The sequence below is a fragment of the Apteryx rowi genome, unplaced genomic scaffold (assembly GCF_003343035.1).
Source record: "Apteryx rowi isolate R43461 unplaced genomic scaffold, aptRow1 scaffold_530, whole genome shotgun sequence".
In the NCBI taxonomy this organism is placed as follows: Eukaryota; Metazoa; Chordata; class Aves; order Apterygiformes; family Apterygidae; genus Apteryx; species Apteryx rowi.
Genome location: NW_020450795.1, coordinates 296,051 through 307,439, shown reverse-complemented (window position 1 = coordinate 307,439; position 11,389 = coordinate 296,051). Strand labels below are relative to the sequence as shown.

The 11,389-nt window shown below is 73.0% G+C and overlaps 1 protein-coding gene across 4 annotated transcripts; it reads left to right on the top strand.

Annotated features, from left to right (window-relative positions):
* The first annotated feature begins 1,560 nt into the window (after positions 1-1,560).
* Positions 1,561-10,067, top strand: DENND4B (DENN domain containing 4B). Of its 4 annotated transcripts, none has more exons than XM_026080936.1 (27): positions 1,561-1,587; positions 1,758-2,074; positions 2,155-2,407; positions 2,518-2,587; positions 2,840-3,009; positions 3,092-3,333; positions 3,528-3,594; positions 3,688-3,746; positions 3,838-3,982; positions 4,070-4,245; positions 4,454-4,554; positions 4,652-4,867; positions 4,954-5,099; positions 5,204-5,343; positions 5,413-5,536; positions 5,738-5,944; positions 6,023-6,151; positions 6,249-6,648; positions 6,735-7,216; positions 7,401-7,523; positions 7,603-7,775; positions 7,959-8,100; positions 8,194-8,439; positions 8,516-8,621; positions 8,712-8,877; positions 8,969-9,033; positions 9,112-10,067. In XM_026080936.1, exons 2-27 carry the CDS (start codon positions 1,776-1,778, stop codon positions 9,255-9,257), a joined length of 4,593 nt encoding a protein of 1,530 aa, XP_025936721.1. In that variant the 5' UTR covers positions 1,561-1,587; positions 1,758-1,775; the 3' UTR covers positions 9,258-10,067. The 4 variants fall into 4 exon arrangements, with proteins under 4 accessions (XP_025936721.1, XP_025936722.1, XP_025936723.1 ...); XM_026080937.1 differs by lacking the exon at positions 1,561-1,587 and having other exon boundaries at positions 1,688-2,074; positions 6,249-6,393; positions 6,475-6,648; XM_026080938.1 differs by lacking the exon at positions 1,561-1,587 and having other exon boundaries at positions 1,688-2,074; positions 6,249-6,393.
* Positions 10,068-11,389: the final 1,322 nt, after the last annotated feature.

Here is an 11,389-nt window from a genome sequence, read left to right as displayed (position 1 = left end):
CTTCGGGGAGCTCCCGGCCATCGCCGTGGGGCCAGCTCGCCCCAGGGCCCGGCCCGTGCCCCCTGCGCGCTGCCCGGGCCCTGCCCCACGGCAGGGATGGGGACGGGGGTCCCTGCCCCCCGCCGCTCGCTGCTTCCTCTTTCTCGGAGCCGCGGCAGGGCCGGTTCCTGCTCTCGCTGCCGCTGCGGTCGGGATGGAAAGTCCTGCGATGCTGCGGGGGGGATGTGGGGGGCCCCGCGGGCTCTGCCGCCGTGGGGGGAGGTGGGGGGTCCTCCTGCCCCACAGCTGTGGGGGGCTGTGGCATCCTTGGTCCCGCTCTCCAGGAGCCCGGCGGGGCTCGGAGCGGGGCTCGGAGCGCCTGGTCGGGGACCCAGGTGTCCGGGGCGCCTCAGGACCCGCCGCCTCCCTGCTCTTTGCCAGGGGGCTGCCCCACTGCGGAGGGGGGTCYGGCCGCAGGGACCCCCCGTGTGGCCCTGGCCCCTCCAAGAGGGGCTTTCGGGAGGCAGCATGGAGGGCGGGAGGTGGGGAGCCCCCATCACCCCTTCCCCGTCCCCCCCCCCTTTTCCCGGGGGCGATGGGGGGAAGCTGGGGCAGTTTCTTCCCTGCTTGCGTTAGCTTATGGGAAGCTAAATCGGGAACGAGCCTGCGTCTCCGCAGCCTCGGGCGTCACGTGGCGCGGGGATAAAAATAGCCCGGGTGGCACCTCGCCGCGCGTGCGGCCCCCCGGGGGTTCAGGGGGGCCGGGAAGCGGCCGGGGCTGGCACGAGCGGGATGGGGGTCCCCGGCCCCGGGGCAGGGTTTGGGGCCGGGCTCGTGCCGTGCTGCCCTGCCCCGGCGCGGGGGCTGCCGGCGCTCGTCTCCACGCGGGGCAGCGCTCGCGGGATTTCCTCCTCCGGACTGTGAACCGGGCTCACGGCTCCGGGCCGGGAGACGGCGACGTCTCTGGCTCCCTCCCGCCGGGCTCTGCCGTGCGCCGGCGGCGTTCGGGGCTGGGACGAGTCTCGCGCCGCGCGCAGCCCTCGGCCGGGTGGCGGGGACGTGGTGCAGGCGTTCGCGGCCCCTTCGCCTGCTTCCTTCCGCTTTCCAGCCGTCCCCACACGGCAGCTCCCCGACGGCCTCGCAGCTCCGGTCCCTCTGCGCCCGCCGCCGCCGCCGCTGGGCAAGCGGGGGGCTCTGGGGCCGGGACGGGGGGCGCTGGGTGTCGGGGGAGAGGGGCTGGGGGTCTGCGCCGGGGGCAGCGCGCCGAGCAGGTGGGGAGCCGCGCCGGGGGCCTGCCCGCCGCGCCGGGGGTCGCGCCGCAGAGCCGCTGTCCGCAGGGGCCTCCCTGCTCGGCCGGGACGTTCGGGGTGGGGGCACGGCCCCCTGCTCCTGCCGAGGCTGGGGGTGCCGGGCGTCCCCGGGCGCTTGGCAGCGCTCCGCAGCGTGACCGGCAAACAGGAAGCCTCCTCCCTTCCCGTCCCCGGCACTTTTGCCCCGTCAGCTCGGCTCTTGGGCGGCTGGGCTGCGCTGCCGCCTCTCCCCACGGCTGCGGCCTGGCTGGGGGGCAGCCCCCCACCGCCCCCCCAACCCGGGAACCGCAGCAGCACGGTGACGGGGCTGCGAGGTGCCAGGTCGAGGTGGCGGCTGTGGCTCAGTGGCCGCCTGCACGCCGGGCCAGGCCAGGCTGGGGATCCTGGTGCCGGGGGGATCTGCGTGCTGCCAGGGCCGGCTGCCGTCCCTGCCCGGCGCCCGCTGACCTGTCCCCGCTGCCTCCCCAGATGCCGTGAGCCGCGGCCATGTCGGACGAGAAGCCGCCGCAGCTGGTGGACTACTTCGTGGTGGCGGGGCTGACGGACGCCTCGCAGCCCCTGGAGGAGGAGAGCCAGCAGCACCGCCCGGCGCGGCCCAGCGAGCCCATCACGGACGTGGCCGTCATCATCCGCTCGCAAGGTGAGGAGGTGCCCCACGGCTTCACCTGCATCGAGACCACGATCTCCGGCCACCCCGTGGACCTCAATGCCGGGCTGCTCAACAACCCCCAGATGTACATATGCTACAAGCGGGGCCGGGACAAGCTGCCCCTCATCGAGCTGGGGTGAGTCCTGGGGCCACCAGAGCTTCCCCAATGGGGACCAGCCTCCTCGGATGCCCATCTCACCTCTCCTCTCTGCCCAGGGTGCACTACGAGGGCAAGGACCGCCCGAAGCCGGGCTACAAGATCTTGGACACGACGCCCTACAGCCGCTCGGCCAACCTGAACTCGGGGGGGCCGGGCCACCAGCGCACCTTCCTGGTGTACCGGCGGGCGGCCGAGTCGCAGGGCCACAACACGCTGGGCATCACCGACATCTGCCTCGTCATGCCCAGCAAGGGCGAGAGCACCCCGCACACCTTCTGCCGCGTGGACAAGAACCTCAACACCAGCATGGTGGGTGCCGGGGCGCCGGCCGCGTCCTCCCGCGGGCGGGCAGGCAGGCAGGGGGGTCCCCGGCTGCCGCGGCGCCCGCCCGCGCTCACCGCTCTGCTCCCTCCCTGCAGTGGGGCCCAGCGCTGTTCCTGTGCTACAAGATCGCAATGGCCAAGGCCAACACGCTGGTGTACGAAGCAGGTAGGGTCCCGGCGGTGGCACGTCCCTGCTCAGGGGGTTTTTGCTCTCGGGAGTCGCTGGGGCTGGGCTGGGGGGTTGTTGGCTTGTCTCAGACCTGTAGCTGCTGCATCGCTGCGCTGCTGCGTCGCTGTACCCCCGTGCAACCCTTCAAGGGCGACGGACCGTCCTTCCCAGCGCTGCTGGTGGCTCCCGTTGTGCCCCAGCCGCCCCGGGCTCGGCGGGCTCCAGCACACCGTGCTGCTCTCTTCCCAGGGCTCCTGGGCCGCTACCCCGAGCAGGACAGTGAGTCCTTCCCTCTCCCCGAGTCGGTGCCCGTCTTCTGCCTGCCCATGGGCGCCACCATCGAGAGCTGGCCGGCCGACACCAAGTACCAGCTGCCCGTCTTCTCCACCTTCGTGCTGACCGGCGCCTCGGGCGACAAGGCAGGAGGGGTCGGGGGCGGCGGGGCCGGGCGCGGAGGGGGAGCGGAGGGGGCTGGCAGCGCTGACGGGCCGTCCCGCGCAGGTGTACGGCGCGGCCATCCAGTTCCACGAGGCCTACCCGCGGGAGCGGCTCTCCGAGAAGCAGAGCCTGCGCCTGGGGCTGCTCAGCGTGGTGGACCGGCGCCCCATCGCCAGCAAGTCGGTGCAGACCCGCAAGAGCATCTGCGTCCTCTCCCACTGGCCCTTCTTCGACGTCTTCCGCAAGTTCCTCATGTTTATCTACCGCTATTCCATCTCGGGGCCCCACGTGCTGCCCCTGGAGACGTGAGCGCCGGGCCCAGGGGTGGGAGGGCACCCGGGCGTCCCCGCGCAGGACGGGCCCCGGGGCAGGTGGGCGGACGGGCAGGGAGGAGCCAGCCCCCGGGAGGAGCGGGGCGAAGAGCCACGGGGCGAGCGGCAGGGCGACGGGGCCGGGGTCCCGCCGCAGCCCCCGCCCCGACGTGCTCTTCCTCCTCCAGGCACATCTCCCACTTCATGCACAATGTCCCCTTCCCGTCGCCGCAGCGGCCGCGCATCCTGGTCCAGGTGAGTCCCCGAGCTCCTGGCCGTGCACCGAGGCCCTGTGGGGACCCCGCGCTGTCCCCCTGAGCTGCCCACGCGCCCTGTGTCTCTCCTCAGATGTCTCCGTACGATAACCTGCTGCTCTGCCAGCCCGTGTCCTCCCCGTTGCCGCTCAGGTAGAGCTGTGGGGGACGGCTGTGGGGTCGGGGGGGCCCGGGGCGCCGCGCAGCAGCGGAGTGTCACCCCGAGTGACGCGGCCCCCCGCAGCGGAGCCAGCTTCCTGACGCTGCTGCAGAACCTGGGCCCCGAGAACGCCGTGACGCTGCTCGTGGCCGTGCTCACGGAGCAGAAACTGCTCATCCACTCGCTGCGCCCCGACGTGCTGACCAGCGTGGGCGAAGCCCTGGTCTCGGTGAGTGCCGGGGGGGCTGCGGCGCGGCATGGGGCGGGCCGGGCCGCTCCAGCCCGCGGCGCTGATCCCCCCCTGTCCTGTCCCCAGATGATCTTCCCCCTGCGCTGGCAGTGCCCCTACATCCCGCTGTGCCCKCTCACGCTGGCTGACGTGCTGTGTGCCCCCGTGCCCTTCATTGTAGGCATCCACTCCAGCTACTTCGACCTCTACGACCCCCCAAAAGATGTCATCTTTGTTGACCTGGACACCAACACCATCTTCCAGTAAGTGGCCCCTAACTGGGCCCCTCTTACGGGCAGCCTTTCCCTGCCCGCGCAGACGCAGCACCGCGGCCTAGCAGGTGCACATGAGCTCGCTTGTGCCCCGTGCTCCGGCACTGCGTCCTGGTGCCGAGCCGGGGGGCTGGGGGGACGGGGTGCCGCCTGCCGGGGTGCCGGCAGCCCTCCTTCGTGCCTCTCTGCCTGCCCCCAGGAGCGAGGAGCGGAAGCTGCTGTCCCCGCGGGCCCTGCCCCGCCGGCCCTGCAAGGTGCTGCTGGCCTCGCTGCACAGCCACTTCCAGCAGCTGGACGAGAGTGAGTGGGAGCCGGGGGGCCGCGAGGATGGGGAGAGCCCGCGGAGCGGCGCGGAAGGGCTGGACGGACCCCGTGCCCTGCTCGCCCCCTTCCCCAGTGTACAACAAGCCGGTGGAGGAAGCCTCGCTGGAGTTCCTGCTCACGGACTACGACCTGGTGTACGGGCGGCGCAAGCAGCTGGAGCTGGAGATCCAGGCCTCCTTCCTGCGCTTCATGGCCTGCGTGCTGAAGGGCTACCGCTCCTACCTGCAGCCCATCACCCAGGCCCCCTCCGAGAAGACCCGCGACTCCAGCAACCTCTTCTTCCTGCAGGGTGAGCGCGGGGCGGGCAGGGGCCGGGGGGGGCAGCGGGACCACCCCAGCAGCGGCCTGACCCTGCCCCTCCGTCCCTCCCCGCAGGCTTCCTCAAGTCCCGGGACCGGGCGTACCACAAGTTTTACGGGCAGCTGCTGCGCACGCAGCTCTTCACGCAGTTCATCGAGGACTGCTCCTTCGCCAGCGACCGCTACACCTGCCTCGAGTTCTTCGACACCTGCGTGGACAAGGTTGGCCCCGCCGCCGGCCCCGCTGCGATCCCGGCCCGGCTGCCGCTCCTGGGCACGGGGCTGTGCCGGGGGAGCCGTGCTGGAGCATCCCCGTCCCCCCACAGGTGCAGGTGGACCTGGAGAAGCCGGAGGATGTTCCCCTGATGGAGCTGGACGACTCGCACGGCAGCGAGCACACCGTGTTCATCATGCCCCCCGAGGAGCCGACGGGCCCCGACGGCGCCGAGCTGCCCGCGCGCTACTGGTGAGACCCCGCCGGCGCACCCGGCCCCGCCGCCCCCGCGGCCCCCGGCTCAGCCTCTTCTCCCCCCAGCTACGACGGGTTCCCCGCCCTGCGCCTCGACCTCCTCGAGCGCTCCCAGGACCAGCTGATGGCCCAGCTCTGCCAGGCCAAGAGCAGCGCCCCCAGCAGCCCTGCCCCACGCAGGACCAAGCAGGTAAAGGCCAACGGTGCAATGAGTGAGCTGGCCTCAGCCTCGCTGGGCGGGGAGGGAGCCAGAGCCAGGCTGGCAGGGTGGGTGCAGAGGGATGGGGAGTCCTGGGGGAGCTGCGTCCTGGGGGCGGTCATCGCCGACGGGGAGGGCTTGCTGCCCCGACTGCGCCTCCCAGCCTTCCTCCGCTCCTCTCTCCGCGCCCAGGAGATGAAGGTGGCCCAGCGCGTGGCGCAGAAATACTCCTCAGTGCCCGACATGTGGGCCAAATGCCTGCTGGGGCACTGCTACGGGCTGTGGTTCATCTACCTGCCCACGTACGTGCGCGCGGCCGTCTCCAAGGTCCAGGCGCTCCAGCTGGCCTACGAGGTGCTCAAGAAGATGGAGGCTCACAAAGTGGTGCTGCCGGACGAGGTGGGAGACGTGGGGCCTCCCCGGCCGCGGCGGGGCGGGCGAGAGGACTTGACGCCCCTGACGCCCCTGTGCCCCCAGGTTTGCTACCGGATCCTGATGCAGCTGTGCGGGCAGTACGGCGAGCCGGTGCTCTCGGTGCGGGTGCTGCTGGAGATGAAACGTGCCGGCATCGTGCCCAACACCATCACCTACGGCTACTACAACAAGGTACCGGCGTGGGGGGACGCAGGCGGCCGGTGCCGGCGCGCGGGGTCCCTCCTCGCGCCTCCGACCCGTCCCCGCCGCCCCTCTGCCTCCCTCGCAGGCGGTGCTGGAGAGCAAGTGGCCGGCGAGCACGCAGAGCGGGCGCCTGCGCTGGGCCAAGCTCCGCAACGTGGTGCTGGGGGCGGCCCAGTTCCGGCAGCCCCTGCGGCAGCGGGAGAGGGAGCGCCGCGCCGCCACGCTGCCAGGTGCGTGGAGCGCCCCAGGGACGGCCGCGGGGCCGCGGACAGCCCCCTCCCAGCCCCTGACGGCCCCTCCGTCCCCGGCAGACGGCCAGGCCCCCCCAGCCCCAGCGCCCCGGCCCCGGGCCGGCCTGCAGCGCCAGACCACCTGGGCAGGGCGCAGCCTGCGGGACGCCCCCCCGGCCCCCCAGCTCGTGAAGAGCGGCAGCCTCAGCTTCCCCCACGCCGAGGCCACCACGCTGGAAGCCGGCGTTGCCCACAGTGAGTGGGGCGGGGCAGGGCTGGGCTGGGGGGGGGCCGGGGGCCGCGGCAGCTCCTCACCGCCCTCCTCCTTCCCTTGCCCGCAGTGATCAAGGCTCTGGGCGTGCTGGAGCCCAGCGCGGACTCCCTGCCCGCGCTGCCCCCCTGGCTGCGAGGGCTGCGGGACGCGGCGCCCAGCTCCGAGGACGGGAGCCTCTCGGACGTCAGCTTTGTGACGGACGAGAGCGACCGGCTGACGCTGGACAGCGCGGACGGGCAGCTGGGTGCCGAGGGCCCGGAGGGGCCGGCTGCGTCGGGGACCAAGCCGTGCCGGCGGGACGAGAACCACAACAGCCTGGCGGGGGGCACGCCGCGCCGGGGGCTGGCCGCCAAGCTGCAGCAGCTGCTGTCGCCCGCCAAGCGGCCCTCGCTGCGGCACACGGCCAGCATGGAGCACCCCAGCAGCCTGCGGGACGCCGGCTCCCTGCGCCGGGCCTCCGAGCAGCGGGACAGGGAGCCTCCGCCGCGCCGCAGCCCCATGGAGACCCTGCTGCATCCCCGGGAGCGCCCTGAATCCACTGCCTCCGAGGTACCCCCTTCCCCAAATGGGCTCCCAACATCCTGCCCCCCCCTGCAGGCTTCATCCTGGGCCGGGGAAGTGCTGGTGGTGCCCAGGGCTGTGCTCTGCCTCCGGCCTCCCCCAGCACCAGGCGGTGTAGGGGGGCCGAGCCGGGGGCTGTGGCTTCCCCCCGGCTCACGGCACGTTTCCCCAGAGCTCCGTCTCGCTGGGCAGCGAGTTTGACCTGTCGGACACGTCGCTCTGCAGCGTCGGCTTCCACAAATCCTCTGACCCGCTGACGGAGGCCGGGGCCGGACACGAGCCGCCCGCCGTGGAGGTGAGCACGGGGCCCCCATCCCTGCCCAGGGGCTCCGGAGTGGCATGGGGCAGGTGCCGATGCCGCTGCCGCTGCCCAGGTGCTGCTGTCCAGCTGCTCGCGGTGCCAGGGCTGCGACTCGTTGGTGTATGACGAGGAGGTGATGGCCGGCTGGACGTCCGACGACTCCAACCTTAACACCACCTGCCCCTTCTGCGGCCGCTCCTTCGTGCCCTTCCTCAGCATCGAGATCCAGGACTTCCAGCAGCCGAGGTGAGACCCGCTCCGGGTGCCCGGCGAGACCCCCGTGGGCCCGCCTGCACCCTGGTGTCCCCTGTCCCTCCGTCCTCTGAGGGAAGGCTCCGCTGCCCTCGTGTCCTGCTGTCCGTCCCGCTCCCCTCTGTCCCAGCCCGTCCCGGAGCCCTCGGTGTCTCTAACCGCCTCCTTGCCGTGCAGCGTCGCTGAGGACGGCTCCGTGCTGCCTCCCGCCGGACTGGGGCCCGTGCTCAGCGACCGCCACCAGTGCCTGGCCCTGGACGAGGCCGAGCCGGAGCCGGGGGCAGCCCCGGGGCTCTGCAACGGCTCCGTGGACTCCACGGTACGGGATGGCTCGGGGCGGGGGGGCCTGGCTGCGGCGGGGGCGCCTGCCCGGGGGCCCCGTGTGCCAGCACCCCGTCCTTGCTGCCCGCAGGCGCTGCGGGGCCCGCCGCGGCGGTCGGAGCGGGTCGCCTTCGCCTACCTGAGCCCGCTGGTGCTGCGCAAGGAGCTCGAGAGCCTGCTGGAGAACGAGGGCAGCGAGTTCCTGGCGCAGCCCGAGCTGGTCGACAGCCACCCCATCATCTACTGGAACCTGGTGTGGTACTTCCAGCGCCTGGGGCTGCCCACCAACCTGCCCCGGCTGCTGCTGGGCTCGCAGCACGTCGCGGCACCCCCGCAGGTACCCGGGGAGCCGCCGAGGGTGCCGGGGGGGGGACACGCGGGCCCGTCCCGGCGCTCACCAGCGTCTCTCGCAGGCTCAGCCCCCGGACGCGCTCTCGGTGTGCGTGCGCCTGCTCTGGGACGTCCTCGCCCCCGAGCCCGACAGCTGCCCCCCGCTTTACGTGCTCTGGCGGCTTCACAGTGAGTGGTGCGGGGGGGGGCCGGGGGCCGCGGGAGGGCTGCGCCGGCGGGGCAGCACCGACCCCCTCCGCTTCCCCCCCCCGGATTCAGGTAACATCCCCACCCGGCTGCAGTCCTGGCGCCACCACAACCACCCCTTCTCGCTGGCCTTCCTGGAGGCCGTGCTGAACCACGTGGGGCTGAGCGAGGTGCACAAGGCCATCGCGCTCTTCCTCGAGACGCTGGCCACGCAGAGCAGCCCGCGGCACCTGCAGAGGTAGCGCCCCGTCCCCCCCGGCCCGGCGCCCGCGCGGGGCTCCTCGCCCCTCTCGCCTCTGCCTCCCGCCTCTCCCTCCCTCCCTCCCCAGGAGCGTCTACCGGGAGATCCTCTTCCTCACGCTGGCGGCGCTGGGCCGGGACCACATGGACATCGGTACGTGGGGGAGGCTCTGCGGGCTGGGGCGGGGAGGGGGGGGGACGCCGGCAGCGCTGACGGCCGGTGCCCCCGCAGCCGCCTTCGACAAGAAGTACAAGTCGGCCTACAACAAGCTGGCGGGGAGCCTGGGCAAGGAGGAGCTGCGCCGGCAGCGGGCTCAGCCCCCCAGCTCCAAAGCCATCGACTGCCGCAAGAGCTTCGGAGCCACCCTGGAGTGCTAGAGCCGGCCCCGGGCAGGGCAGGGCAGGGAGCAGGAGCCGGCGCCGCGCGGCGGCCGAGGGGGCGGCAGCGGCGGCGGGAGCAGGGACCGGGCGCCCCTTCTCCTCCCCGCCGCACTTTAGCTTTGCCCGGCTCCGAGGGAAGGCTCCGGCGCTGGCCCAGGTGCTTTTCCCTCCCCGGGCCAGGCGCGGGGCAGCTCCCCCTGCTCCCGAGCCCTCGGCCCCGGTACCGGGCATGGCGGCACCTCGTCTGGACGCGCGTACGGATGCAGGCACCGGAACAGGGGGGCCGAGCTGGTGGCTGCCGCCTGCTCGGCCCCTCTATTCAGCGCCTGGTTCTGCTATAGGAGGGGATGGCTGGGGCACAAAGGTTTTTTTTTTTATGTCAGTGTTAATATATTTTTATTTATTTATTTTCCCCCTTCCCCTCCCCCCCCCCGGCGCCCTTCTCGCTTGTGCTGAGAGCTGGTATGGTGCCAGGCGACGGGTGGGTGCTGGGCCCCTGTCCTGGGATGCCCTGGGGGCGTTTTGTCCCCCCGCACGGCTGCCCCGGGCCTGGGCGCTCATCCCTCTCGCCGAGGCAGGAAGAAATGCCCTGACCCAGTCGCCTTCCATTGCCCTTCCGCCCGCTCGCTCCCACACTGGATACTTCCTCCCCCCGCTAGCGGCTGGGAAGGGGCGATTTGGGGCCTCGGAGGGGAGGGGGCCCGGGGGCCGCCCCGGCGTTCACACTGTGCAATATGGAGCCCCCCTCGCCCCGGGGTTCGGTCGGGTTTGGTGGGTGTGTAAATAAAGCCGCTTCAGTATTTTCTCCGCCGGGCTCCCTCGCTGCCTTCTTGCAGGGTGTCGCGGAGGGGCCGCGGGACCGGGGCCGTGGCCCTGAACCCATGCGATGCTCACGGACCGGGCCGGCGTGGGGGGAGCTGGGGCAGCCACCGCGTTCTCCATCGCCTTTGGGGGGGCTGGGAGGGGTCTCTGCCCCACCTGGGGCCGCTCCCAGGGTTTGCCGGGGCTGCGTCCTCGCGGCAGCCTCGTCCCCGCGGGGGGTTCCCTGCTGCCGGCGTGCCCGGTCCTCTGCCCGCGGGTGGTTTGCGGCAGGAAGCGCCGCCGTGGCCGGACACACAATTGCCCCCTTGTGCGCCGGCTCCCGGCGCCGGGCGGCCGCTCACAAAGGAGACCTTTAGCGAGGCTGGCATGAGCTAAGTGGAGCCGCCCGGCCCCGGGGGACCCCGTGCTGCCCGCCGCCGGCGGTGTCCCCCGCGGCATGGGGCAGCCCCCCGCGGCGCTGAGCCCGGCCAGCTCGGTGCAGGCACCAGCCTGCGGCCTCCGCGGAGGCCAGCGGGGCCAGGAGGCCTCGGCACAGAGTGGCCCATGGGGAGCAGCGGCGGCTCATTGGCTGGGCCGGTGGGGGCCTCGCGGACAACTGGCCAATGGGAGCTCAGGGCTTGGCGCCCCCCAGTGCTGCTTGGCAGCCAATGAGCGGGAAGGAACCATAGAGAGCAGGAAGAGCTGCCAGAGTGTTGGCCATGGCCCCGGCGGCCATCTTGGGTGCCGGGGGAGGCCTGGGGGTTGGCGCGGGTCTCCCTAGCGCAGGCCCGGCCCGGGGCCCCGAGGAGGGGGGGCGGGCACGGCCCTGCCCAGCCCCTGGCGGGGTGAGGCGGGAGCACGGCCCTGCCCAGCCCCGGGGCCCTGCCCGGTGCCCCCCGCCCCCCCCACCCGGCGTCGTGCCGGGCCACGTGCACCGGGGCCGGGCCGCCACGTGGGCCCGCGTGGGCAGGGCGGCTACGGCGGCCGCTTTGGGCCTAAACTCCCGCGAGTGCAGTGCGGAAAGGGGGGTTGCTTTTTGCCCGCCGACACATAACGAGGCCAACCGGGTTCCCGGATGTCCAGGCTCGGGGACCCATTAAAGGCGCCCCGCGGGGAAGCTGGTCGGCCACCGATTGGGCGCGCCGCACGCCAATCATCGCGGCCGCCCGCCATTCAGAGGTGGGAGGCGGGCTCTCCGGGGCGGCCGCCGGAACCGATTGGCGCAGACGCGCGTCCGTCGTCGCGCGGCGCCAATGGGCGTCGTTGCTCGGGTCGGGAGGCGGGGCGTGCGCGGCGGGGCCGCTGCCCAATCAGCGGCATTGTTTGTG